General features: G+C 55.0%; 1 protein-coding gene across 7 annotated transcripts in view; it reads left to right on the top strand.

Annotated features, from left to right (window-relative positions):
• NFATC1 (nuclear factor of activated T cells 1) overlaps nt 1-24,879 on the top strand; it is a 129,417-nt gene extending 104,538 nt beyond the window's left edge. For all 7 annotated transcript variants that reach the window (XM_074022337.1, XM_045378102.2, XM_045378101.2 and 4 more), the window contains one exon: nt 23,105-24,879. In XM_074022337.1, the coding sequence (XP_073878438.1) occupies nt 23,105-23,107 (3 nt within the window). In that variant the 3' untranslated portion in view covers nt 23,108-24,879. The remainder of the gene's footprint in view (nt 1-23,104) is intronic.
• The last annotated feature ends 2,670 nt before the right edge of the window (nt 24,880-27,549 follow it).

The raw sequence follows: 27,549 nt of genomic DNA, 5'->3' as shown, positions 1-27,549 counted from the left end.
GGTATGTATCCAAGGAAACAGACACACATCCACACAAAGGCTTGCAACAACTGTTCTTCGCAGCGTTCTGCCGCCAAATATCTGAAACAACCAGGATGCCCGACACGTGGGCAAGAGAGAGGAAAGGTGGGGCTCATCCTCACCCGAGAGAGTTATTCATTCCCAAAAGGAAGGAGTCCTGAACACGCCAGGACACAGATGAACCTGGAAACCCTCGTGCTCCATGAAAAAAGCCACACACGAGACCACAGACTCAGTGGCTCCCTTGCACACACACCTCAGAGACGTCGCAGGTTCAGCCTCAGACCACTGGGATACAGCCAGTATGGCAAAAGAAAGCCGCTGGAGTATGTGGCTTCCAGGGCATGTAAAAGTGACGTTCACACTGTACTGAGTCCGTTAAGTGTGCACCAGCATCACGTCTTAAAAAAGTGTTCGTCCCTGCGTGGGGTGACCAGGTGCATTGTCAGTGAGCAGTAATATTGTTACAGGAATCTTTTTCTGAGCAGTAAGTCTCAATAGTGGGCTTAAAACCTTCAGTAAACCATGCTGTGAACAGAGGTGCTGTCATCCAGGCTTTGTCGTTCCATGGGTGGTGCCCGGGCAGAGGAGATTTAGCATCATCCTTAGGGGCCTTGGGATTTTCAGGGTGGCAGATGGACACTGGATTCAACTTAAAGTCACCAGCTACATTAGCCCCTACCAGGGGGGTCAGCCTGTCCTTGGAGCTTTGTCTCCAGCTGTGGAAGTCCTAAATGGCATCTTCCAATAGAAGGCTGTTTGGTCTGCACGGAAAATCTATTGTCTAGTGTGGCCACCTTCACCGATGGTCTCAGCCAGATCCCCTGGAGAACTTGCTGCAGCTTCTCCATCAGCACCTGCTGCTTCGCCTTCGCTTTTATGGTATGGAGACAGCTTCTTGCCTTCAACCTCATGAACCAGCCTCTGCTGGCTTCAAACTTTTTTTTTCTGCAGCTTCCTCATCTCTCAGCCTTCGTAGGGCAGAGAGAGTGAGGGTCTTGGTCTGGATTAGGCTTCGGCTTAAGGGAATGTTGTGGCTGGTTTGGTCTTCTGTCCAGATCACTCGGACTTTCTCCATATCAGCAATAAGGCTGTTCTGCCCTCCTATCATCAGTGTGCTCACTGGGGCAGCGGTTTTCATTTCTGTCTGTCTACAGTTTTCCTTTGCATTCACAGTTGGACTGGCATGGGAGGCTGAGCTGTCAGCCTGTCTCAGCTTTCGACGGGTGTTCCTCACCAAATTTAATCATTCCTACTTTTGAAGTGAGAGACGTGTGACCCTTCCTTGCCCTTGAACTTTTACTTGAACACTTGGAGGCTGTGGGTAGGGTTCTTAATTGGCCTAATGTCAGTATGGTTGTGTCTCAGGGAATAGGGAGGCCTGAGCCCTGAGAGAGAGATGGAGAATGGCTGGTCGGTGGAGTAGTCAGGACACACCCAGCTCTTATCCGTTCACTTCATCTTAGATGGGCACAGTTTGTGGCACCCCAAAACAATGACAGCAGTGACCCCCAAAGATCACAGATCCCCACAGCAGATATGAGAGCGATGAGAAAGCTTGGCACTTCATGAGAATTATTAAAACATGACACAGAGACACAAAGTGGGCACCTGCTGTTGGAGACGGGGTGCCCGGAGACGTGCCTGGTGCAGGGTTCCCAGAGACCTCCCGTTTGTGAAAAGCAGTGTCTGAAGCGCAGTGAAGCCAGGCATGCCTGTATGTGAGACGTCCACAAAAGGCGCAGCTCTGGAGGCAGGAGACGGCTGCGTGGGAGGAGGTGTGGGCGAGACCCTTGGGTGATAGAATAATTCTGGCACCTGTGGTGATGGTGGCACGACTGGGCACCTTTACGAAAAATCACTGAATTTTGTGCCCTTCTCAAGGGTGCATTCCCTGTGCGAAATGTACCTCCGTAGAATGCTGTGTGTTTAGGGAGGGGCTGGGAGACCCTCAGAACGCCATGTGCTTTTAGCTTTTCTTCAAATGAGTTTTAAGCGTTTTGTTAATGCAAGAAAATGAACTCCTTATAAAGAGTGGTTCGCTGTGGGGTCCGAGCCTGTGGCTGGTTTCAATCGCCTTCTCAGCCGCAGCGTGGTGTGGGGCAGTGGCCTCGGCCGGGCAGCGGCCGTGGGCACCTGTGTGTCTGTCCCTCCCTCCATGGACAGATACTCCTGAGCTTCCCCAGCAAAGACGCTGGGACCGTGCGCCTCGTCCCCCGCATTGTCCCAACTCCGGTGACCAGGCCTCTCCCAGGGGCCCTCTGTGCCGGCCCGGCACTTGCTCTGATGTGCCCTCCCTGGGGGTGTGGGTCCGTCTGCCCTCCATGCAGCCCCTGGAGTCTCCCTTCACAGGGCTTGAGAGCTGAGTGCAGTTTCATAACGTGGTTCATCGGCCTCTGAAGATGCTCGGTGCCGGGGAACCGGGCTTGAAGCCATCATGTCCACACTCGGTCCCTGGACCACGTCCTATAGGGAGTGTTCGGAGGAGTCTAGCTCTATTTTCAAATGGCAGTGCTCATGACAGAATTCCTCATGGGGAAGAAAAACATGTGTGCTTCCCAGTTACTTGCTGTGTTGCTTAATTAAGGCATCTCTTTAGAAACACAGACGGGAGCATGAACTTCTCAGCCACTTCCTGCCTGGCTTCTGGGTGGGTCTGTGTTGTATTACTGGAGGCCTGGGTGTGGAATTTTGAGAATCTTTTGATCCTTTTCAGTTTTAATTTTGAAACAGGGTTCTTCCTTCCTTCCAGATTACAGTGGGGACACTCACACACCGTAAGGGACAAAGAAATGTGTCCCCTTCCAAAGATCCGCCCACCAGGCCCAGACCCCTAATCAAAGCCTGATACTGGGACAATGGCCCCAGCGGCTAGGCCAGCCCTCCCCTGGTTATCACCCCGGAGCTGCGGCTGGGCTGTCTTTGTTCCCAGACGGAGCTGGTGGAGCAGGACGCTGTCGCCAGGCGCTGCGGGGAGGGGTTATCAGCCGCTGGCCCGCTTCCCACCCCAGAGGTGAAGCCTTCGCCCCAGACAGGCCCTATCAGGCCCTCCCAGCTGCTGTTATTTTAGATATGGCAGGAAGTAGGTCCTGGAAACCGCACAGCTCCCAGCCCTTGGCAGCAGCTCGGTTCCCGAGACTGCACTCAGAGCTGGGGGCAGAGAGGGAGAAGGCACAGCAGCCTGGGCTGCAGGTTGGAGGGCTGTGCCGGGGCCGGTGGAGCCGAGCGAGCCGCCGCATAAATCAGGCAGGCATGGCTGGGAGGGTCCCCTTGGCTCCCTACAGACACAGGGTCAACCCTGTGCGGCGCTGGCTGGTGCAGCCTCTGCCGAGGGAGCCCCCGCTTCCCAGGCAGCGCCTTGAAGGCTGCGCCCCCCCAAGTGGATGGGTTTGCAGTTCAGCCCAGTGTCTGTTCAGCTGGCACCGACGGGCCCAGATGTCCACCCCGGCAGCGTCTCAGCAGGCTCACAGACAAGCCCTGGGCAGGGGACAGATGTGTGGGTTCCTGGCGCACATCCCCCGAGTCCTGGAAAGGACACGGGGGTTCTGCGCCCGCACCTGGGATGTGCTGCAAGTCAGTAAATAAGAACCTTGTCCCTCGCCCTCTGAAATAGTGAATGTTAGTGACCACATTGTCTTTGTGTGAGAAGTTAGGTTTGGGGAGCTTTCGGAGGAGCTGGCCGTGGAGGGAAACGCGCCCGTCACGTGGCCGCCGTCCTGCGGGTCCCTGGGGGCCGTCGCTCTGGCCAGGCTCCCCGCAGCCGCAGTCGCCGTCAGGCAGAGGAGCCCTGTCATGTACTTTCCCTTTTCCACAGTAGCTGCTGCCAGCGGGCTGTAAACCGCCGTATATCACTCAGATTTAAGAACCCAAACTTTAAAACAAATTAAACTCTTGTTGACATTGTAATAAAAATCAGAATGGAACTGAGCAGCTCAGTAAAAGTGAACTTCAATTATTTTTGTGGATTTCAGATTGTTTTCTGGGATTCCCAGACTCCCAGCGCAGCTGAGTTATTTCCTCTTGGCAGAGGCTGGAGAAAAAAGGTGGAGGGAGGGAGGGAGGGACAGACAGAGGGCGCCCGGCGGGAGGAAGCCTGGTCACCTGGCTGGAGGGAAGGATGACGGACAGGGTGCCAGGCAGGAGGAAGCCTGGTCACCTGGCAGTTCGCTCAGCCTGACCGGCAGCCACAGGGCATGTGAGGGTTGGTGGGGGCGGATGGGCAGGTGTTTTTTATGTGTTTTAATTTAAGAAAAGAGCTCAGAAATGTTTGTCAGAGCCTGTTAATTAGGTGTTTATGCTGGATTAAAAGAAAAGTTGAAAGCACGAGTCTGACTGCCCCTCAAAAGTGTGCTCAAAGCCTCATAAACGCATGGAGGGCCTGAACTCCCTCCCCTCTCAGTCTTTCTCTGTATCTCTGTCCCTCTCTCTGTCTCTGTCTCCTGGTCTGTCTGTCTCTCAGTCTGTTGCCTCTTTGTCTCCCTCCATCTCTGAATCTCTGTCTGTCTCTCCGTCTCCCTCCCTTCCTCAGTCTCTGTTTCTCTGTCCCTCTCTCTGTCTCTCCATCCATCTCTCTCTCTCCGTCTCCCTCTGTCTGTCTCTGCCCCTCGGTCTCCCTCTCCATCCCTCCGTCCCTGCCTCCCTTTCTCTCTCATCCCCGCCTTCTCTTTTGTCGCTGTGTTCACTGTGATGTCTGGTTCTTTTCAGCTCCTTTTCTCTGCTCGAGTGGACAGGGTTGTCAGTCTCCACTGCCGGGCCAGGTGTCTGTGCTTCCTGCGGTGTCTTGTACGGAAAAAGCGGAGAATTAGAGCATTGCAGAGACCCGCATGGAAGGAAACGCCATTGCTGAGCAGTGTGATGAGCCTCCACAGAGGTGTGTGGGCTCCGGGGAGAGGGACGCGCCAGCCCCTGTGCAGTGGCAGGGCCCATGTCCTTTCCCCGCCGTCCACTTCCTGTTCCCCTTTTCTGCACCTGTCTCTTGCTGCCTTCAAGGCGGAGCTTTGGCACCCACATATGCAGATGTCCACCGTGCCTGCTGGACGCCAGCTCTCCACCAGCCGGAACTCACCGCCACCCACCCTGGGCTGCCAGCTGAGCCAGGACCCAGCTGCTCCCCCACGTCCCCCTTCACCGTAGGAGGAGCTGGGCCTGGGGTGTGGACAGTGGGCGGTGAGGGGGTTGGCCATGCAGAGGGTGTGGGAGGAGAGGAGAGCACGCAGATGCCGGCCTGGTGATGTTTCCTCAGATGCTCCCGCAGTGCCGTGCCGTGGTCCTCAACGTGCAATGCTCCCCTCCCCGGCAGGGCACCCCTGCTCTCAGGAGGATCTCAAAGATACCTGGCTTTCTTTTTAAGCAGTTTTGACCACTTTGATTATGTCAGTGATCTCCATTAGATCTGGACCTGCTAAAGTTGCAGAAGGTTCTGGAAGGTGCCAGCACAGTCTGAGCTGAGCACCCGACACCTGAGCAGGAGGCTCTGACACCTGTCAGCTCACAGACCAGGGAGGGAATGCGAAGCCGGGGAGCTCTGAGCTCCGATCCCCGCTTCTGCTCCTCCTGGGGCACCCCTCGCACTTTGTCTGGGCTGACCTCATCTCGGTGTTTCAGAAATGGGCCAAGACTTACTGGAAGGTGTCCTCGGCGCCAGGTGCCACACTGAGCTCACAGGCTGCTTCCGTTTAAAGTTAACCACTCATGGTGCAGCCTCACTGATCTTCAGTCCTTGTTTATTGTGAACAGGCATCTCTAAATAGTTTTTGTCTCCATGGTCAATCTTTTTTTTTCTGAAGACATATTTCAAGGCTTCTTCAAAAACCAAATTTAGGGCCGGGCGCGGTGGCTCAAGCCTGTAATCCCAGCACTTTGGGAGGCCGAGACGGGCGGATCACGAGGTCAGGAGATCGAGTCGAGACCATCCTGGCTAACGGTGAAACCCCGTCTCTACTAAAATACAAAAAAAAAAAATTAGCCGGGCGAGGTGGCGGGCGCCTGTACTCCCAGCTACTCGGGAGGCTGAGGCAGGAGAATGGCATGAACCCGGGGGGCGGGGCTTGCAGTGAGCTGAGATCCGGCCACTGCACTCCAGCCTGGGCGACAGAGCCAGACTCCGTCTCAAAAAAAAAAAAAAAACCAAATTTAGGAAAACAGAAGAAATTAGTGCTTAGTTTTCCAGAGAACTCATGGCCCCCTCAAGGAAGAAATCCAGCCAACAGGACAGCGAGCAGGTTCCCCGGCCATCACTTCAGGGTCGCCTGATGGGAACCGTAGCCGTGGGATGGGAACCGTGGCCGTGGGATGGGAACCGTGGCCATGGGTTGGGAACCGTGGCCATGGGATGGGAACCGTGGCTGTGGGATGGGAACCGTGGCCGTGGGATGGGAACCGTGGCCGTGGGATGGGAACTGTGGTCGTGGGATGGGAACCGTAGCCGTGGTGAGGCTCACTGGGTCGTGCCCCCACCTGGAAACTCAGGAATGGGACGGATTCCACTTTCTTTTTTTATTTTATTTTATTTTATTTTTTTGAGACGGAGTCTCATTCTGTCGCCCAGGCTGGAGTGCAGTGGCTGGATCTCAGCTCACTGCAAACTCCACCTCTCGGGTTCACGCCATTCTCCTGCCTCGGCCTCCCGAGTAGCTGGGACTACAGGCGTCCACCACCACGCCCGGCTAGTTTTTTGTTTTTTGGGGGTTTTTTTGTATTTTTTTAGTAGAGACGGGGTTTCACCGTGTTAGCCAGGATGGTCTCGATCTCCTGACCTCGTGATCTGCCCATCTCAGCCTCCCAAAGTGCCGGGATTACAGGCTTGAGCCACCATGCCCGGCCCCACTTTCAAAAGATGACATAGAATGAATATTTAGGAATTACTTTAGGGCTAAAAAACCACATACAGGAATCAGATCCCTGAGCCCTCAGAAAATCAGTAGGGAGAGGAAGAACAGTAATTCATGTTTAAATCACAATTCCAGGTGAAATGAATGCGGCCCTACCTGTCGGCACCTGCACGGTTGCCACAGGAATGGTGGAGGGCTCTTGCGTTTGGATTTGAGGGGCTTAGAGGCCATCTCTGAAGAACTTTTCGGAGGAACAGGCATGGGCCTGAGTCTCTCTTGTTTCAGCCGGTGTTTTCCGTTCATGTGGGAAACGCAGTGTCATGAGGTTGGAAACTCTGAGGACGAGATGCCTTCCCAGTTGCCAGGCTCAGTTTCTAAGTCTGCTGGGTTTGGGAGCAGTTGGTTGATAGAATTTCTTCTGGAAGACAGGGTGTGGGGGCACCCAGGCCCTTCCTGCAGGAGCGCCCCTGCCCTGTGTGGCCCTGGGCACAGACCCTGGCTTCCTCCGCGGAGGCTCCTGCGCCCGTCTTGCCGCCCCGCCGCATGGAAGTGCCCTGTTTCTGGCCAGGCTGGGAGTGGTCGCTGGCGAGGCCTGGCGTGGGCCCGCGGCGTCGGTCAGGGTGCTCTGGGTCAGCCCCGCTGATTTGATTTAGAGCTAACGAGAGCTCACCAACGGCAATTACAGGCACCTAATGTCCTTCCTGCCGCGCTGCTCCATGGCACCCGCTCGCTCTGATGAATAGCTCATTAGACACAGTGCTGGAGTAGCCTCCACAAGATTAATAATTGGATAATCAATACAGAAATTCAATCTTGGAGTGTGTTTTTTCACTCCGGGGTCAATATGTCGTAAAGATTACAGGGCCCGACTCTGCCTCCCTCCCCCCCCTTGTCTCCCCTCTGGGCGTGTGGCCAGCACCTCGCCCCACGGCGGCTCACTGTGTGTTGTCTCCGCACCTCCGTGACTTTTCTGTTCTTTGCAGAGCAAACAGCAGGTTCTGCCGGGGGTCAGTGCTGCTAACACAGACAGCGGTGACTATGCAGTGGTTTCCGTTAAGCCAGGGGAGGGTGGCACAGGTAACAGCTGTGAGGGCACCAGGGCCATGGCACAGTGGAGGCCCTGGGGAGAAGCCTCGCCGTGCCCAGATGTACGTAGCCTGGGCCGTGGAGGGGTAGAGGGCCAGCTCAAGAGGTACTGTGCCTCCTGCCGGGACACATCTGTGCCCTGAGCTCCTGAGGCGGGCAGGGCCTGGATTTGCCTCCCGGAGGTGCTCGCCTGGCTGCAGCACGGGGAGCTGCCTGTGTTTGAGGCTCCCCGTTTGAGGCTGTCAGTGGGGGGCTGGCCGGTGAGGCACTGAGGTGGCCCGAGGAGAGCTTTCGAAGCTCAGGAGGTGCAGTAGAGCTGGGAGAGGCAGATGGACTTGCTGCGGGTCCAGGACCCACCTAGGGAGTTGGCAGGATTCGGGGCTTCTGAGGGAGGCCAGGAGCAGAGGCCCCCCGGGGCAGAGGACGGCACGGACCTGGGGAGAGCAGGACGCTGTGTGCTGGCTCAGGAGCCCAGTGGATGGGACGCAGCGGAGATGTCCGCAGCCGTCCCAGGATGCACAGGTGGTAGGAACAGGCAGGCACGGGAGCCTGTCCGGCAATGGCGCCTTGTCTCCGGCCAAGCGACCCCTGGCATGGCTGAGAGGGAGGCCCGGGAGGAGCAGGCCTCAGGGAGGGGTGGCTTGAGGAGACAGCAGCCTGGCCCCAGGACACTGGCGGGTGTTTAGACTTTGTCGAAATTGCGCTACAGGCACTGCCCTGGGAGGTAAAGAAACGGAAAAGGGTCTGACTACAGCAAAATCCGGGCGCCACGTGGCACTGGGACTTCTGCCACCACGTGGAATTTAGACTAAGGCTTGGGGGTTTTATGAGAACAACAGCCACTCCGCCACACCCACACACCCCGAGCTTTTGCTTTGCTGTGAATTTTTCTAGACAGCCTCCCAAGGAGGAGAAGTGAGCCTGGCTAGGAATTGGAGCCAGAGCAGCGTCTGTGGCTCCATGAGGTCAGAGCCTTGGCCGTTGTGTGGCTGTGGACTCACAGGTGTGGCAGGAGGAGACGCCTGCAGTCGGTGGGCCCCGTGTGCCTCCCGTTGGCTGAGCTGCGGTCTGTCCACCTGGACGCACCGTCGGTGTCCTCTGCGCTCTGGGCTGCGGCTGCCATTTGAACAATGGGAGCTGCACACAGGAGCCACGTCTCATCCCATTCGAGCTCTCAGCCTCTCCGTATGTCAGGGAGGTCCTGAGGGCACCTTCTCCGTGTGCTGTGGGGAGGCGCCCTGACGGCCACTGAGTCCACTGAAAGAAACAGCCTTCCTGTGTGAACGTGGGGTGCTGCCTGCAGGGGTGTCCTGACCATGGGTCCACACCCCCCCCACACCAAATCGCCTTCCGTACCCACCTGGCTCATGTGCCTGTAAGATGGGAGAGGGCCTGGCGGGAATTCTGCGTGAGACAGGGAGTTGTATCTGCCATGTTTTTAAAGAGCACTTTAAAAACAGTATCACTTCCAAACCCTTGCAATAAAAAAGGAGCACTGCCAGTATTTTAATTCCTCTCGATACCCAGAACCACCGCCAGGCTGTGTCAGCTCCCGCCAGCATAGAGCAGAGGATGCCAGGGGGTGGACTCGGAGTTCAGGGCACTGAGACCGCTGCAGAGATGCCGTTCCCGGCCCCTACCTGTAGGGTCTGCAGGGAGATGACCTGCTCCCTTTTCTGCTCTTCCACCTGCCTCCCACCCACCTTCCCAGATACCCGCATCATCCGCCAGGGCTTCTGAGGACTCTGGGCTTTTCCCAAACCTCAAAGAAAATGTCACTTTAAAAACTGGTACAGAAGCACCTCTTAAAGATTCAAATGATAATTCGAAAACATTGTGGTGGTGAGGGGCACGTGCTATCCCGCCGGCGGGGGCGTGGACATTGTCTTTCATGGGCTTGAGAAGTACTGTTCAAGGCAAGTGTCCCTGAGGCATGGGGGCCATTTCCCCTGGGGCTTCTGGTCTCCTCCCTCTGACCCAGGGCTCCCCAGACGTTACTGGGGCTGCATCCGCTGGGGGTGTGTGGCCTGTGCACTGCAGAGCTACAGATGACACCCACGGTGGTCTGTGGACACTCGCCATAAGGGGAGGTACGTGGTGTGGTGAAGCCTGAGGGTACGCTGGCTGTGCCATGTGCGTGTCCAGGTCCGGGACGGGCCACTGTGGAGCCCACGGGTCCTTCGTCTCACTGTGTGCTGAGCCTCTGTCCCTTCTCGGGGACGTGTCCCCACCTGAGCCGGCCGCTCACTGTGCTTCAGGCTCCTTCTGTGAAAGCCGTGCTGGTCTCCACGGTGAACGTGGACGTGCATGGGGCCCAGTGAGGAGTGGCAGGTTCCTCCAGGCGCTGCCCAGGTTCAGCTGTGAGCTGCTCCAGGTGTGGCCGCAGGGATTGGCGTTCCCATCTAGTTGTCGTTGCTGAGATGTTTAAAAATCAAACCCTCGGCCAACACAGTGGCTCACACCTGTGATCCAAGCACTTTGGGAGGCCAGGGCGGGAGGATTGGTGAGCCAGGAGTTGGAGGCCACCCTGGGCAACATAGCAAGACTCCATCTGTACAAAAATTTTAGAAATTAGTCCGGTGTAGTGGGTCACACTTGTACACACCTGTGGTCCCAGCTGCTTGAGAGACTGAGGTGGGAGGATCACATGAGCCCAGGAGTTCCAGACCAGCTTGGGCAACATGGTGAAATCCCATCTCGACAAAAAATGCAAAAATTAGCCTGGTGTGTTGGTGCTCAGAAGCCGCTCAGGAGGCAGAGGAGGGAGGACCGTAGGAACCTGGGAGATCACGGCTCCAGTGAGCTGTGATGGAACAGCTGCACCTCCGGCCAGTGACAGAATAAAAAAGCCCGGACCTGGCTCCCCGCCCCCACACCCCGACATGCCTCCGACGCATGTTCTTTTTCAAATGGCCGTTTTCTTACATGGCCACAGTGCAACTTTCACACCTAACAAAATGGCTAATTCTCTGGTAAGAGGAAGATTTAGTTGAAAGACACATTTTAGGAAGGCAGGTCGGGGCTGGGCACAGTGGCTCATGCCTGTAATCCTAGCACTTTGGGAGGCTGAGGCCAGAGGATCACTTGAGCCCAGGAGTTGGAGACCAGCTGGGGCAACATAGCAAGACCCTGTCTCTATAAAATTTAAAAACTAGCCAGACGTGGTGGCATGCGCCTGTGGTCCTAGCTACTTGAGAGGCTGAGGAGGGAGGATTGCTTGAACCTGGGAGGTCAAGGCTGCAGTGAGCTGAGATCATTCCACTGCACTCCAGCCTGGGCGACAGACAAAGCAAGACCCTGATTCTAAAAATAAATAAGAAGGCAGGCCAGGCACAGTGGCTCACGCCTGTAATCCCAGCACTTTGGGAGGCCGAGGGGGGTCTATCACGAGGTCAGGAGTTCGAGACCAGTGTGGCCAACATGGCGAAACCCCATCTCTACCAAAATACAAAAATTAGCTGGGTGTGGTGGCAGGTTCCTGTGATCCCAGCTACTCAGGAGGCTGAGGCAGGAAAATCGCTTGAACCTGGGAGATTGCAGTGACCTGAGATCACGCCACTGCACTCCAGCCTGGGTGACACAGCAAGACTCCGTCTCAAAAAAAAAAAAAAAGGAAAAAAGGAAGGCAAGTTTCCCATCCCACAGGAGTGGTGGTCTCCAGCCGCCTCCTTTGGGAGTCCCTGGCCAACAGGATACCTGTGGTGGTGGTGGGCGGGCGGTGGTGGTGGATGGGGGCTCAGGTGGGGCAAGGCTCACACCCCTGCAGCCTGGCTGGGCACCAGGGGCGTGTTGGCTTCTGAGTTGCCGATGGAGCTTTTGACATCCTGCTGCTACACACTTCACATGGTGACATTTTATCTTGACCCTCTCCGCCACCCTACAGAGAAGGAGGCTGCCTAGTCAGTGCCGGTTCACACCAAGTGCCCGTCTCCCCCGGAACAGGCAGGAGGAAGAATTGTGTGTTTCTGTAGCGGAGGGACAGGAGGAAGCAGAACCTCACCAGGCCCAACCCGTCACTCTCCTCGGGGTCCATTCGTTTTATCTTCTTTATTTTTTTTTTTTTATTTTTTTTTTTTTTGAGACGGAGTCTCGCTCTGCCGCCCAGGCTGGAGTGCAATGGCTGGATCTCAGCTCACTGGAAGCTCCGCCTCCCAGGTTCACGCCATTCTCCTGCCTCAGCCTCCCGAGTAGCTGGGACCACAGGCGCCGTGACCTCCCCCGGCTAATTTTTTGTATTTTTAGTAGAGACGGGGTTTCACTGTGTTAGCCAGGATGGTCTCGATCTCCTGACCTCGTGATCCGCCCGTCTCGGCCTCCCAAAGTGCTGGGATTACAGGCTTGAGCCACCGCGCCCGGCCTTATCTTCTTTAAAAGGAGCTTTAACACTTTTATTTTTTCAATTCTGTTAATTCTGTTTGGGAATTTTCATAATTCGGGGACATGTATTTCCTAGAACAAAGAAACCCTGGAAACTGCGGGTGGTGGTTTAATGATCCCAGTGAGTGAGTGGAATGGCAGTTTGGCACAGATAAGACGGTGGACCAGATCCATGGAAACAGACGCCCGCGTGCTGTCACAGCAGGGGGCGGAAGGACAGCCTGTCGGAATCTCCCGGGCACGTGGTCCTGTACCTGAACCCGGAGTTTCCACGCGGCGTTTGCATTCGTGCAACATTCAGGCTAAATAAGGAAGCAGGCAGTTAAGGTAGGAAAATTATTCTGTCTTAGTGGCTGGCGTCCTGAGTGGTGGTCCCGCTCCCCAGCGCCAGCTGCGTCCAGATGAGGGTCCTGTTTTATGAAAACCGTGACTTGTCACACCATCCCTCTGTTGTCCCGTCCTCGCCTTCCAAAAATAGCAGGCCCTGTGGCCGTGGCTTATTGCGATGAAAAAGATAAAAATACGTGAAGGCTGAAATAGGTCCCGGACTTGAGAACGTACTTTTTAATGAAACTTGAGAAGCTGTTATTTTCCACTGCTTTACAAAGCATCTTTGAAAAATGCAGAATCGTAAAGAAGGATTCTAGAGACGCCGCGACCCTGCCTTTTGAGAACGTGGTGGTTCCTCGGCTGTGGGGTGGCAGAATCGCCCTTGTTCTGGCCCCGTTTCTCAGCCAAGCGTCAGGCGCCTGGCAGGGGCAGGCAGTTTAGGGTGGACCAAGGAGGCCATGGTGGTGGCTACACATAGGAGGTTATGGAAAATCCAGATATTTGCTTGTGAAGGAGGAAACATTTATGGTAGACTTTCTAAGAGTTTACTTCTCAAAAAATTAAAAAACCCACATGAGAGGCAGCCTCTTCAGTTTCCTTGGTGCACACACCGGAGCCGGCTCTTTGCATCAGACACAATATACGTACAGTGGAACAAAAGCGTTTTCTTCTTCGCTTCCTATTTTCTGATCTCTAATTTGTGGCTTTAACCATATTTTTATGTACTTAGCTCATATCTACTGTAATACCTTAAACGAGAGCCATATAAGTCTAAATGTGTATGTCAGATGGAAAAATTGAAAGCTGTGTATTCAGCAATTCATTGAAACCATAAAAGAGTTGGCAAATACATCTATCATGCCCCTTGTAATGAACGTCACAGCCTTGAAAATCCATATGTTCATTAAGGTTTTCAACCACCACCAAGTGGCATTCTTACTCCAGGAATTATTAGATATTGTCAGAGCTGAGTACAGCAGACGTCATTGGGAGACATCTTAGAAGTTAGTTATTTAAGAATAGGATTTGGCCTGAGATATTTGTTTCTATCTGTGTCCTACCCAAATTATTACCCTCTTAGGTTACAAGACTAACTTTAGCTAAAGGTGTATTTTCTGGGAAGGTTAGCAAATACTTTTTATAATTATCTCTTAGTTATAGGAATCGAGGAGAATGTCTTTCCTGTTTTGTTTTGCTCTTTTTAAAAAGTTATTTTTGATGACTTGTCCTCTATGAAAAATATGCACTTTTCTGTCCCTCAGAGGAAGGTGGAATAAGCTGGGGACAACTGCGTTCCTGCTGCAGGTTTAATTACGCCATGTCCAGTGGGACGGTGGGCCTTAGAAGGGAGCCTGCTGAACAGAAAGTGAGGCGGACGGGGACACTGCCACAGGAAGAGGCGATGGGAACATGCCCCCAGAGGGCGTGGGTGGCATCATGACAACCTTTTTTGTTTCCTGTATTGCTTTAGTGTAAAGGAAAATGACAGCTCTAAAGAAGGAGCAGTCCTGCAGGACGTTCTGATGTCTGAGAATTCTGAGGCCTGTGTCCTTGCCAAACTGTCCAGTTTGCTAAGCGGTCATAGATAAATACTGTTAGACTTTACTATTCGTAGCACAATTGGTTTCTTGATTGGAACTGATATAACCATTGAAAAAGAGGGAAGATGCTTTTAAATGTGTTTTATGCAGTTAAGTTAGTTGGTACCTATATGAACAAATACGCTTTTTAAAACTTGACATAAAAATCTTTTATGCAAGTTATGGCCTTCATCTGTGCTACTTAAACTTTTTAAATGCAAGGATTAAACAATGTATTTGGGTTAGCATGGCTGAACCACATTGCTTATTCTTTAAACCCAAATCCAGTTCCTAAAAACAATTCAAGTGCTGCCTCTCCCGGCTCTTCATTGCCTGCAGCCTGAGGGCGTCGTCGTCTGTGCGGCACCCTGGTGCTCAGTTGGTCTCCAGCTGGCATGGTCACTGCCGCTCCCAGATGGGCTCTGCCAGGGACAGGGACAGAGCAGACTGCATGGGCCCGGCGTGCAGGTGACCAGATAGAGGCAGCTCAGCTGTGTCCAAACAGCTTTTCCCATCACTTTCCCGGTCGACACTCATGGCAGCCGCTGCGTCCAGTGACAGGCACAGTCAATTCTTTGAGTCAGAAAGGGAAGGACAACACTAATGTTCGCATGAACCCCAGAAACGTGAAGGAGGGGCACACGCGCACAGTAGGACATCTGGAAGCTGAGCGTGGCAGTGTAAAGGGCGATGGAGCCCCCGGGCCCAGCCTGTGTTGCACTGCCTGCTTCTGTTCTCATGGGCGGTAACTGAGGGTTCACCAGGAAGTGCCTGGCACCCCCGTCGTGCTCGTGAAAGAGGCAGATCCAAGCACCCGAGGGGGTGTCCTTGACAAACATTTCGCCACATCATTCAGCCATATAGAAAACAGACCTGGAAAAATCTCAGATTCCCCAAGGAGCCACTGCTCACTGCCTGGGGTGTGGCACACAGCAAGGCTGCTCCTGCCCCTGCTGCTCACCGTGGCGTGAGGATGGGCTGACCTGACCACCCAATCCTGTCTTCAAAACAAGACTAAGGGTAGCAGCCAGCTCCAAGGAGAGCTGTGCTGGGTGCTCTGGGGGGTGTGAGGATCCCTGGCACCCAGTGTCCCTCAGCAGATGGCCGGTGATTCTGTAACAAGGCGGCCGGTGCCCACAGTGCAGGCAGGAGGCACCTTATCCCCGACTTGGGCTCCGATCCAGGAGGAAGTTGTTTCTCCGTGTGAGATGTGGAAGAGTCCACCCATCCACAGAGCAGAACGGGGTCTCAGTCAAACCTCTTCCCACAGATTAGCCCCCAGGACGTGCCCTGAGCCCTGCAGGACTGGGCAGAAGGCGAGGATGGGCCCTTCCAGGCCCCCTTTGGCTAAACCTTGTTCTACCAGAGCGTTCAAGTGCAAAGACCTCGCCTCAGGCCTCAGAGCCTCCAGCGGCTGGTGGTTGCTCCCAGATCTCCGAGCAGTGGTTTGAACAAGGCAGCAGGAAAGTGGGAGAATTTTAGTCTGAGAAGAGTCAGAAAATCCTTAGGAATTGCTGACTTCCAGGTTGTTTCATTACCATCTGAAAAACCCTCACAAGGCTCGGGCTCTCCTGGAAAACAGGAGATCAGGCTTTTTTTTTTTTTTTTTTTTTTTTCCTTTTCCTAAGACAGTCTTGCTCTGTTACCCAGGCTGGAGTGCAGTGGTACAATCTCAACTCACTGCAGCCTCAACCTCCTGGGTTCAAGCCATCCTCCCACCTCAGCCTCCCAAGTAGCTGGGACCACAGGTGCACACCACCATGTCTGGCTCATTTTTACATTTGTTTGTAGAGATGGGGTCTCACTACATTGCCCAGGCTGGTCTTGAACTTTTGGCCCTCAAGTGATCCTCCTGCCTTGGCCTCCCAAAGTGCTGGGATTACAGGCGTGAGCCACCATGCCCAGTCTTAGGTCAATTTTTAAAACAACAGCAAGATTTTTTTTTACATTGTTTCTGCCATGTTTTAGGAATTGCTTTTCCTCCCAGGGCTTGTATGTTTAAAGTTTTACTCTCAGAACATGTAAGGGACGTGCTGCATTTCAGGATCCTGGGTCTCTGTCTGTGAAGGACTTTCCGTCTGTGAGTCTTTCCTCTTGCAGCTTAAAATGGGATTATTTTCACTTTATTCAGAGGCCCTGTTAGTCACAGCCAAACACAGACACGTACGCTATCGCAAAGGAGCCGGAAGTAGGACAGTTGGTGATAAAGTCCTGGATGGACGAGATAAATGGTGTTGGCAGAGCTCTGTTGTCCAGACAGCAAGAAACCGGCTGCCCCCAGGAAGCGAGGATGGAGGGCACACACCAGGAAAGGGGGGCGTTTTGACAGTCGGCAGGGCTGCCTTGGAAGTCAGATTTCAAATGGAATCAAGACTGGTAGAGTGAGGGTCTGCAGTGAGGAACTTGCGGGAACCCATCAGGCGAGAGCCTTCTCAATGCTCCTGCGGGCCCCTCACGAGAGGGGATCCCGCACCGCGCGGCCGGGAGCTCCGGACGCAGTGTCAGAGCTGGAGAGTCAGCAGGCCTCGCGCGGTGTCGCTGCCTCTGTGTGTGCCTCCGAAGCGACTCGGTGCATCTCAGTGTTGATTTCAGAGCAGGGGAGATGCCGACGTGTCCTGGTGGCTCTCGGCATAGCGGAAGGCGAGCGGCAGCGCGACGTCCTCCTCCACTGGCCACCTGCCTCCCCCAACCCCACATAAAAAATGTTTAAGGCACATTTAAGCTAGTACCGGAGAAATGACTGAAAAATAAGTATAGCCAAGTAGCAGAAGACTGTGTGTGTGTGGGAGGGCGTCCACTGGTGTCTGTGTGTGTGTGTGTGTAAGGGGGGCGTCTGCTGATGTGTGTGTCTGTTGGCGGGGGGACGTCCACTGATGTGTGTGTTGTGTGTGTGTAGGGGGACATCTGCTGATTTGTGTGTGGGGGGTGTCTGCTGATTTTTGTTGGGGGGGTATATCCACTGATGTCTACGTCTGTGTGTTTTGTGTGGGGGACGTCTGCTGATGTGCTTGTTTTGTGTGGGGGGGCATCTGCCGGTGTGTTTTGTGGGCGGGGGGGCGTCTGCTGGTGTGTTTTGTGGGCGGGAGGGCATCTGCTGGTGTGTGTGTGTGTTTTGTTTGTGTTAAAAGGCGCACACCGCAGGAAAGGAAAGTGGTAGTAAACACTCCCACCCCCAGCCTTCCCTCACCTCAGACACACCAAGTTCCGGGCTCTGAGCACCCTGCAGGTGAAACAGGGAGGACCAGAGAGGGAAGGGACAGCGGGGCAGATATGGAGGAGAGAGGATAGGCATCTGGGGCCAGGAGCTGGCCGGGCAGGGTGGGAACCCTCCTGTCCCAGGGTCTGAGTCGCCCCCCCAGGCACCAGCCAGTAGGCCCATTCCAGCTTTCCACGACTTTCCTAGTAAGTACTGAAAGAACAAACGCACATCTAACACTGTGGCTTTGTCCAGTGGGGCCCCAGGCCACCATCTGAGAGGATCTGGGGGCAGGCGACTGTGCAGGGCCCAGCAGAGCCAGCGAGCTCAGACCCCAGTGAGGGTCAGCCCCGCCCTGTCAGCTCTGGGGTCCCAGGCGGCCATTCCCACTCTCTGAGCCTTCCGTGGTCCCATGGACAGAATGGGTGACTACAGTGCCTGCCTTTGCCCCTCCTGGGACTGTTGCCAGGAGCAGACAGGCAGGTGCCCCGAGGGCCAGGCAGGTGCCCCGAGGGCCAGGCAGGTGCCCCGAGGGCCAGGCAGGGCTGCGTAACTGCTGGGGAAAAGGGTGGTTTGTTCATTCCTTAAAATGTAAGATCCTTAATTGCTTTCAGAAACCAGGCATTCAGAAATGCAGAAAAATGTTGCTTCCAAGCCAGGCAGAGAGGGGGCAAAATATATCAAACAACGTTCAGGCCCTCACAGCTCCGTTCTGGCTCTCATCGTTCTCAGCGTAGAGAAACGAAACTCCTGCGTGAAACTTAAGAGGTGAACTTTGGGTAGCTCACTATAGGGTGAAGTTTAAATGTCAACTTTCTTTCAAAATGATGATCAAAAAGAAGAAACTGGTTATGTGAAGGTCGAATACTTGACTGAGAAAGGCATCTCGCCTACGGCTTGTTTACGCACAGCCAGTGAGAGCTTGTGTGGCCCCAGCAGGGGCACGGAGAAGATCCACAGGTGGGGCAGTGAGAGCCACGCCTGCCCGTGGACTTGGTAGTTTTTATATTTAAAAATATACTGATTTCCTCCTTCACTCCATTCCAGATGTGTGTGGAGAGGTGGGTGTGAGTGTGGGTGTGTGCATGTGGCCTCCAGGGAGGCACTCGGCCCGCAGCAAGGATTCAAAACGCCACACTCGAGTTTTAGGAAAAAACAATAGTTTCCACCTGAGGAGCATTTTAGAGAAAAATCTAATATAAGGGGAAAAAAACCTTCCTTATTAAATGAAATTGTGGTGTAACAGCTCACCACATCCTGTTGCGGGGACATCTGACGTTAAGCAAAGTGAGTTTCCTCTTTCAGGTTCTCCCACACGCCGTGAGGGTCACATGTTACCTGCAATTCAAAATGCGCCGTGAAGGGAAAAAACCCTGTGTGTCTGTGGAAAAGCTGAATAAGAAGATGGAAATTATCAGCCGAGAGCTGGTATGGGAAACCGTAGGTGTCATCAGCAACCATACCCAAGGAAGCCGCCCCCGGCATAGCAAGGGCAGAGCTGGGCAGCTGTGGCTGACCTCATGGGTCAGAAGTGCTCATGGCGGGAAGGCGTGGGGGGTCCCGTACTGTCTTTCAGCCCAGCGCCAGCGAGCCACGTGGCCTCAGACCGACCCCCGGGATGGGCCCGTTGTCCACCTGTGAAAGGGGAAGCTGTGGCTTTCCTCAGGGTTGCAGCACAGGCCGCGTCTGTGGGGTGAGTGCAGCTCCACGCAGGGCTCTTCTCCACGGTGTGGACGGTTGGGCAGCGCGGCCTCCTCTGCGGTTCGGTTGCTGTGCCGTCCTCTGCTGAGTGGCATCGGGGTTGTGTCTCTCGCTCTCTGTCAGCTGCTGCTGTGGGGCATCAGGAAGGCACTGGAGGGTGCCTGGGCTGTGTCCGGTCCCAGCCGTGTGTCCCTGCAGTGTCTGAGACCTTGTGGAACACACTTGACCCGGCGCTGGGACAGGGTCGGCTGACACGCACCGCCAGCCCACAGGAGTGGGGTGCAGGCTGCTGGCTCCTTAGGCCCCGACAGCTCTCACGAGGCCGGCCCTCCTCCCCTCCCCTCCCCAGGGCTCAGCAGCCGCAGACAGAGGCAGAGAGAGCAAAGGAGGCTGTGGTGGTCCCCGGCGGGAACCTGGGTGGCTAGGGGACACACCGAGGAACTTTCCCGCCCCCCACCAGGCTCTCCCACCAAGGCTCAGGTGCCCGTGGGCAGCAAGGGGAAGCCCCACTGCTGCGCCGCTTCCCCTTTCGCCCCTCAGCAGACGTGCCCCTCCTGTGCCCGTGGAGAGCAAGACGGCTCTCGGCTGCCATGCAGGCGGCCTGTCCCACAAACACGATGGAGACCTGAGATGCCGTGTCCACGTTGTCACCGTCACTATCACCCATCATGTCCCCTCACTATTGCCCTCAGGCCTCCCCACGTTCCATCATTACTACCCCTCAGGCCTCTCCACATCCCACCATTATTACCCCTCAATCCTCCCCACGTCCCACCATTATTACCCCTCAGGCCTCCCCACGTCCCACCATTATTACCCCTCAGGCCTCCCCACGTCCCACCATTACTACCCCTCAGGCCTCCCCACGTCCCACCATTACTACCACTCAGGCCTCCCACGTCCCACCATTACTACCCTTCAGGCCTCCCCACGTCCCACCATTACTACCCCTCAGGCCTCCCCACGTCCCACCATTACTACCCCTCAGGCCTCCCTACGTCCCACCATTACTACCCCTCAATCCTCCCCACGTCCCACCATTATTACCCCTCAATCCTTCCCACGTCCCACCATTATTACCCCTCAGGCCTCCCCACGTCCCACCATTACTACCCCTCAGGCCTCCCCACGTCCCACCATTATTACCCCTCAGGCCTCCCCACGTCCCACCATTACTACCCCTCAGGCCTCCCCACGTCCCACCATTATTACCCCTCAGGCCTCCCCACGTCCCACCATTACTACCCCTCAGGCCTCCCACGTCCCACCATTACTACCCTTCAGGCCTCCCCACGTCCCACCATTACTACCCCTCAGGCCTCCCCACGTCCCACCATTACTACCCCTCAGGCCTCCCCACGTCCCACCATTATTACCCCTCAGGCCTCCCCACGTCCCACCATTATTACTCCTCAGGCCTCCCCACGTCCCACCATTACTACTCCTCAGGCTTCCTCATGTCCCACGATTATCATCCCTCAGTCCTCCCCACGTCCCACCATCATTACCTGAGTCCTCCCCACATCTCAGCATTATTACCCATCAGGTGTCTCCACGTCCCATCTTTATTACCCCTCAGGCCTCCCCACGTCCCACCATTACTACCCCTCAGGGCTCCCCACATCCCATCATGACTACCCCTCAGTCCTCCCCACATCCCACCATTATTACCCTTGAGTCCTCCCCAAATCCCACCATTATGACCCCTCAGGCCTCCCCACGTCCCATCATGACTACCTCTCAGGCCTCCCTCCTGTCCCTGTCACTGTTACCCTTCATGACCCACCCATGGCTTCATTAGTTCCTTGTCGTGTCCCCGTCTTTCCCGTTTGTATCATTTAGGCCTCTTTCGACCCCACAATCACTATTCTGACTGGAGTCCTTTCTTCTGGAGCTCCGCGGGCCGGGGCTGGGTGAGGGCCTGAGCCCGGCCCTCTTCATGCACTGAGCAGCCGCCCTCCCACAGGTGGGGCCTGTTCTGAGCTCCCAGAATCCCCGCCGTGTCTCCCTCCTGAGCAGGCGGCTCCTCCTGCCTCCTTGCAGATGTCTTTTGTTTCAAGGCTGAACCAGTGCAATGGGAAGACAGTTAACTGGTCTCAAATTCTGGGGCATCCCCGTCTCGTGCCACAGGTGCCGAGCACAGCAGGGCGTGGGGCTCCTGGGGGACGCTGCGCTCAGCAGCACGGTGGGCACGAGGACGCTGAGGAACCAGCAGCCCAGGGCGTTTGGGTGGGGCCATTCGACCTCTTACGGAGCAGAGCCCTCTTCCTCTCCGCATTGTGCCGAGGCCCTGTGGCCCGCCCGAGTGTCACGGAAAGTGCCTGTGGCGTAGGAGCTGCCGCAGGCACTCCGGACAAGTCGGGTCCTGCATGCCCATCCAGGAGCACCTGGGCCCTGCTGGGGAATCCTCATTAGTGTTTGTGAAGAGTCACACGGAGGGCGGGAGCCCGGGCTCCTTCTGGTGCCTTCCACACCGGGGGCGGAGCCCTCTGCAGAGAGCCTGGCTCTGTGTCCTGTAGCTGAGCGCCAGGTCCCATCCTGGGCAGGGGCCAGGTTCAGTGGGGCCTCTGAGCAGGGCTGGCGGGGAGCCCACGTGTGCCTGTGTCTTTATGGAGGCTGAGCGCCCACACAGGACGGAGTTGGGACCCTCTGTGGGCACCGCGTCAGGAGGTGCTGCAGGTGGGGCTGGGCGTGTGGGGCACCTTCACTTGCCCGGTCTCTGGCCCCACAGAGCCTTGGGCGAGCCGGCCTCGGGTGTGTGTTTGCAGCCAGGATTCCTCCTGGAGCTCAGTGCCAGTGCGTCCCTGTTATCAGTTTCCATGACACAGTTCCCGGTTCTCCATCTGTGTTTTGTTATTGTTATTCTTAAAAATAGTCAGGGGGGTTGTTGAAAGGGAATTTAGGGAAGTGAGTGGGGTGATGAAATGCACACCCACTAATTGCTCCAGGAAAAGCCGCCCTGAGACAGGCCGGGGCCTTTGCAGAAACACATGGGGCTTATCTGGGCTCTGGGTGCTCCAGCCCAGGGCAGAGGGAAGCCCGGGCAGTTCCGTGACGTCAGCGCACGCCCTGCCAGAACCTGGGAGGGAGATGGGACGTGGTGACAGTGCTGGGGGCACATTCCCTATCTCAGCGCCCATCAGGGCAGCCGCGGCAGGAGGTGGGTGGAGCAGGGATGCCGGCAGCTCACAAAGGCCCTCGCAGTGCCGCTTGTTTCCTCTGCATCTGCCAGAAGTCACAGGTGACGGAGACATCACCGGTGTGTGGGGGACTCAGGGACACCGCCGTCCAGGTGACGGGGACATCACCGGTGTGTGGGGGACTCAGGGACACCGCCGTCCAGGTGACGGGGACATCACCGGTGTGTGGGGGACTCAGGGACACCGCCGTCCAGGTGACGGGGACATCACCGGTGTGTGGGGGACTCAGGGGCACCGCCGTCCAGGTGACGGGGACATCACCGGTGTGTGGGGGACTCAGGGGCACCGCCGTCCAGGTGACGGGGACATCACCGGTGTGTGGGGGACTCAGGGACACCGCCGTCCAAAGAGAAATAAAAATCAGGAAGAGCCTGAGAGGGAGGCTCAGGCAACGCTGGTGCTGCCCCCACGGAGGTGCTGCTGTGGACCCGCGGGTCGCTGGGTCTGTGGAGAGACATCCGTGGCAGCTTCGCGGCCAGCACCTGGCACCGGCACTTTGGCCGTCTGAGACGTGCTGGCACCGTGCTACGGACGAGGGTGGGTTTCTGCCGGCAGAAACCCGGCGACCCCAGCTCTCTGCCGAGGCAGCCAGGCGCTGGTTCCCGACGCTCATGGACCAGGGTGGGACCGAGGAGGAAATGCAGGTTCCTGGGGGGGACGCCTTGTCACAGGCGTGAGCGTCACTGACGAGAAGCAGGGCTGGGGGCGTTTCTTTGATGTTTATAGATACTTGCTGGAGAGGCGTGTTTGACTAATACTTTCTCAATTTTTCTTTTCTTGCAGTAAATGAAATAATACGAAATGACCTCTCCGGCACGAGCACCCACTCCTAGTTGCCACATTGGAGCACTCGGTTCAGCGGGGCTGTGCTGACTTCAGCAGACAGAGACTTTTGAGTAAATAAACTGAACACACAGCTGGTACCACTCGGAACCTCCAGTTGGCTGAATGCTAGGAGCTGAACATTAATACGTGCAACGACGTGGCTCTCCACCAAGAAGGAAAGCCCGGAATAAGGGAGGCCACTGTGTCTCCTGGAGGAGAAGTCATCTCACGACAACAGAAGGGAGTTGGCTGGGCTGAGACAGGAGACCCACCGTGCAGGGGCCTTTCATGGGAACGGCCCACATGCAGTCTGACCCCAAGCCCAGCCCTTCTCGCAGCCCTGGGGTTCAATACTGGAAGTGCCTTATTTAACTCGACAGGGCATCGTAGAACTGAGCATTGGATTTGCTACTGTAGGAGTATTTGTAGGAGCAGAAACCGTAAACACATTTCATTGTGAGGTTTTACCCTTTGTATGAACGAAGAGAACACTGGCAGGCTGCGGGAGGACCCTCATACGAGTCTCCTACGTTTGGAACGTTTTCTGGGCTGTCATGTACAACCTTGCTGCCTCACCCAGTGTGTTCTAGAATCTTCCAGTCTGTCATCTCAGCTCTTCTGTAACACGCTTCCCTCGTCTGTGCAGTCGAAACCGTAGGCCTGTTCATAGTCGCATGCTAGCATCTTTGTTTTTAATCTGGCTTCGAACATGGCACAAGTAAGTTGAATAGCACATCAATAGGTTACTGGACAAAAGCAGAAGAACCTGCTACAGGATAGACTGCATTTGCATGTGTGTACATATCTAGGCATCTATTTATGGATAAATAATAAAAGAGCCGACGCGTCCTCGCCCGGGAGGGCTTCCCTGTCAGCAATAACCGGCATCCGTTTTGGAACCTGCGTCTGGGGCTCCAGGCGCTGCTCTTGCTGGCGTCCATCGCCGCCTCGGACGGCTGTGCATTTTCTCGTCGCGTGCAGTTCGAGGAGGACCCCAGAAAGCCAGGAGCTGTGATTCACAGTAGCTGTAGGTTACCAGACGGCAGCATTAGAAAGGGATTGTAAATAACATGCAACATGAGTGTAACATATTTGTTCAGTTATAAGATGATTGTTTCACAGAAGCCTTACCACTCTCTGCTTCATCTAAGAAAACCAATACCAAAAACGACGCTTTAATGAACGCTCAGCCCCGCGTAGTGTTTTCAGATGAGTTACGGTTAACAGATTGGTTCATGTAGGCTTTGCTGTGGCACTTTGTACAATTAACTGCTTATTACGTATGATTACTCGCAGTGATCTATTGTTCCATATAACCCAAAAGCATGGTTTATTCATTAAAACACGGTTGACCTGAACTCGTGCCTTAGGAATTAATGCCCCCTCATGGAACCTGCTTGAACTGCACCTGCGGGTGGAGGCTCCGGCTGTGAACGCCACTGATGGAGAAAGGGCTCCTGCAGGAGGAACGGCCTGTAACGTGCACTCCGCACGATCGCGTCTCTTGTGTCTCCCTCACAGAAAGAAACAACCTGAAGGCCATCCCGTCAGTCTGCACACAACCGTGAAGACGTGTGGCCGCGTCCTGCCTGCAGCTGGGTACCCTGCACCCGGCATCCTGGGAGTCACATGCAGCCTTTCTCAGGGGACTGCCATCGAAAAGGAAACGTTTGATGTTTGTGTCAGCTGTAGTTAGGAAATAGATCCAATAAAGCCGTATTTTTTTTGCTGGACAGGCATCTGCGAGTGGTTCATGACATGCGTGGAAGATTCCGCTTTGTTCTTGGAGTGTGTTTGCAGTTGGGTGTAATTGGATCGTCTGTGAGACGAGCCTCGTGTTGGGACGGCTGTGTAGACGCAGCCGTTCGCCGTTGGAAGGGCATCTTGCCAGTAGAGCTCGTCCCTTTCTTCTATGTTGAGGTGAAAACCTGCTGTAGAAATTTGCGAGACGCCGGATAGTTCCCAGGCCCTGTAACTGAAGCGGCTCAGAAATGTTCATCCGGGCGAGGTGGAGAAGGAACGCCTGCTAGTGCCAAATGTTTTTGCTGAGAGGAATATCCTGGGTGAGGCTTTGGCCACACACACAGTCACATGCCATTTGACAGTCCTCTGGCGAGGAAGCGTGTGTGTGGAAAGCCGCAGGTTCTCGCCGTCTCTCCCTGCTTCTTGAAGCTGCTCTTCCCCTGTTCCCCACCCAAGCTCCCTACTTCATGTTTGGGTGGGAAAATATTACCTGGCCATGAGTTAAAATATGAAACTTGGAACTTTTACAGCAATTACTGTTCTCATGTTTCAGAAACATTTTTCATTTAGGACTTTACAAAATGCAAGAATTCCGATTTCTTTTGCTCAGAGGTGTTCAGATTGAGTTAAAGGACTAGAGAAGTCATCACCACCTAAACAATTAGTAAGCATCTATCCCCCGGTCTTCTGCGCTTGACAATATTTGAAGTGAGCCTGAGAACACTGTCAAAGAGCCCACGTGCGGTGGTGTGAGAAGAGCGCAGGAGGCCAGCGTTCCGAGGGAGCGGGAGGAGACCCCACAGGCCCCGCAGGCGTCAAGAGCCCTCAGCTGTCAGGGAGCAGGGAAGGTCCCACGTGCGGTGGTGTGAGGAGAGCGCAGAGGCCAGCGTTCTGGGGGAGATCTCAGCTCTCAGCGAGTGGGGGAGTTGGTTAAGCCCTTGCTTTCCTCCAGCTGGCCCCAGTCAGGGCCTAACAGAGCCTTGGACTATTCGGCCCCGAGGCGGCCAGCACGTGCCCATCGCCTCCCTCTGCTGAGAGCGGAGCTGTCCACGCAGAATGCTCTGGAAGCTCTTCCTTGGTTTCAAAGTGACTTTTTGAAACCTCCTTGGTTGTTCTCAACCCCAGTAATAGAATATTCCAAAATCTTGAATGTATAAAGTGATAGTTTCTGCAAAAGAGGTTGAGCTTCTGCGAATAACCCTCTTAGTGTTTGTGCCTTTTAGGGTGATTTTGAGTAACTAGAAAAATGCACCCACAGGCTGATTACCAGCCAGAGGTTCTGCCTGTCGGGGGGAAAAGCTATCGGGCAGTTACGTGCGCCACCCTCACGTGTACACCAGAACCAAGACTGCGTTTTCCTGGAAGGCTAAGAGAAGTCAGCTTCGGGAGGCAGCAGAACCACCTTCCTGGTCTTCGCTGGCCTCTCTAGGACGTGGTCCTTGGTGACCGAAATCCTGGGGGAACCTGGGGGATGGGGCGTTTTCTGAGACCCAGCCAGAGGCAGGGCAGCCGCAGCCGCCCACAAGACCACATGTGCTTTGCTCCTGAGCAGACTGGGTGGCACGAAAGTAATGGAAGTATCAAGTTTCCCCTCAGAGCCAAGTGGAGCCCAGGAAAGACCCAAGTGCTTGAGCTTCCGGCCCTGGCAAGGGCATCTCGTTACATGAACAACCTGGGCCCCTTCCCCCAGCATTCCCCTCCCCAGCCGGGACGCACCCTGGCCCCGCTTCTAGAGAAGGACCCAAAAAATCAGCTGTTTCCGCCAGTTCCGCCACATTCCCCACAAGGCGTCCCCACCAGTGACGTCACTGGAGATTGTCTCATCTCAACGTGAATATTTTTAAAAATACGTTCCGTGTTGAGATTAATAAGCTACACCTGAGTGAATGGCGCGAGCTCAGGGCACGCTGACGCCGAGATAACCTCATTAGGAGAAGTCCAGGACCAGCTTTGTGGGTTTTTTAACACTGTAAATTCACATAAGATGAAAGCAACCACTTTAAAACATACAATTCCGTGGTGGTTTGTACATTCACAAGGTTGTGTAGCCACCACCTCTGTGTCCATAATCTTTTTGTCACCCCCAGATAAAACCCCGTGGCCTTCAGCAGCTGCTCCCCGTGTCCTCCCCGCCCCCGCAGTCCCTGGGACCTCGGGTTAACGCGCCTCTGGATTTGCCCGTCCAGGCATTTCATGTCGATGGAATCATAAATGTGGGGCCCTTTGTGGCTGGTGTCTTCCCCGTAGTATGTTTCCGAAGGTCATCGGTGTTTCCCAAGGTCACCTGTGTGGTCACGTGGGTCAATATTTCATCCCTTTTTATGGCCAAGTCATGTTCCCCGGGTGATGGGGACCCCACGTCACGCTGCCCCTTTGTCGGCTGGTGGGCACGGTGGCTCCCACCTCCTGGCTGCCGTCAGCTGCGCTGCTGTGAACACTGGTGTTCAGGTTTTTGTTCAGGTCCCTGTTTTCAATTATTTGGGGCATATTCCCTGGGAGTAGAACTCCTGGGTATTACGGTAATTGCATGTTTAACTTTTTGAGGAACTGTTTTCTCCTCCTCAGTTTTTAAATTATCCATCCCTAAGACAGATCCTGGCTCACTAACCTAATTTGGAATCACATATGTGAAGCACATCATATTTATAATTATTTATGCC

Source organism: Macaca fascicularis, chromosome 18 (genome assembly GCF_037993035.2).
Source record: "Macaca fascicularis isolate 582-1 chromosome 18, T2T-MFA8v1.1".
Lineage (NCBI taxonomy): Eukaryota > Metazoa > Chordata > Mammalia > Primates > Cercopithecidae > Macaca > Macaca fascicularis.
This window is presented reverse-complemented; position numbering and strand designations above follow the sequence as displayed.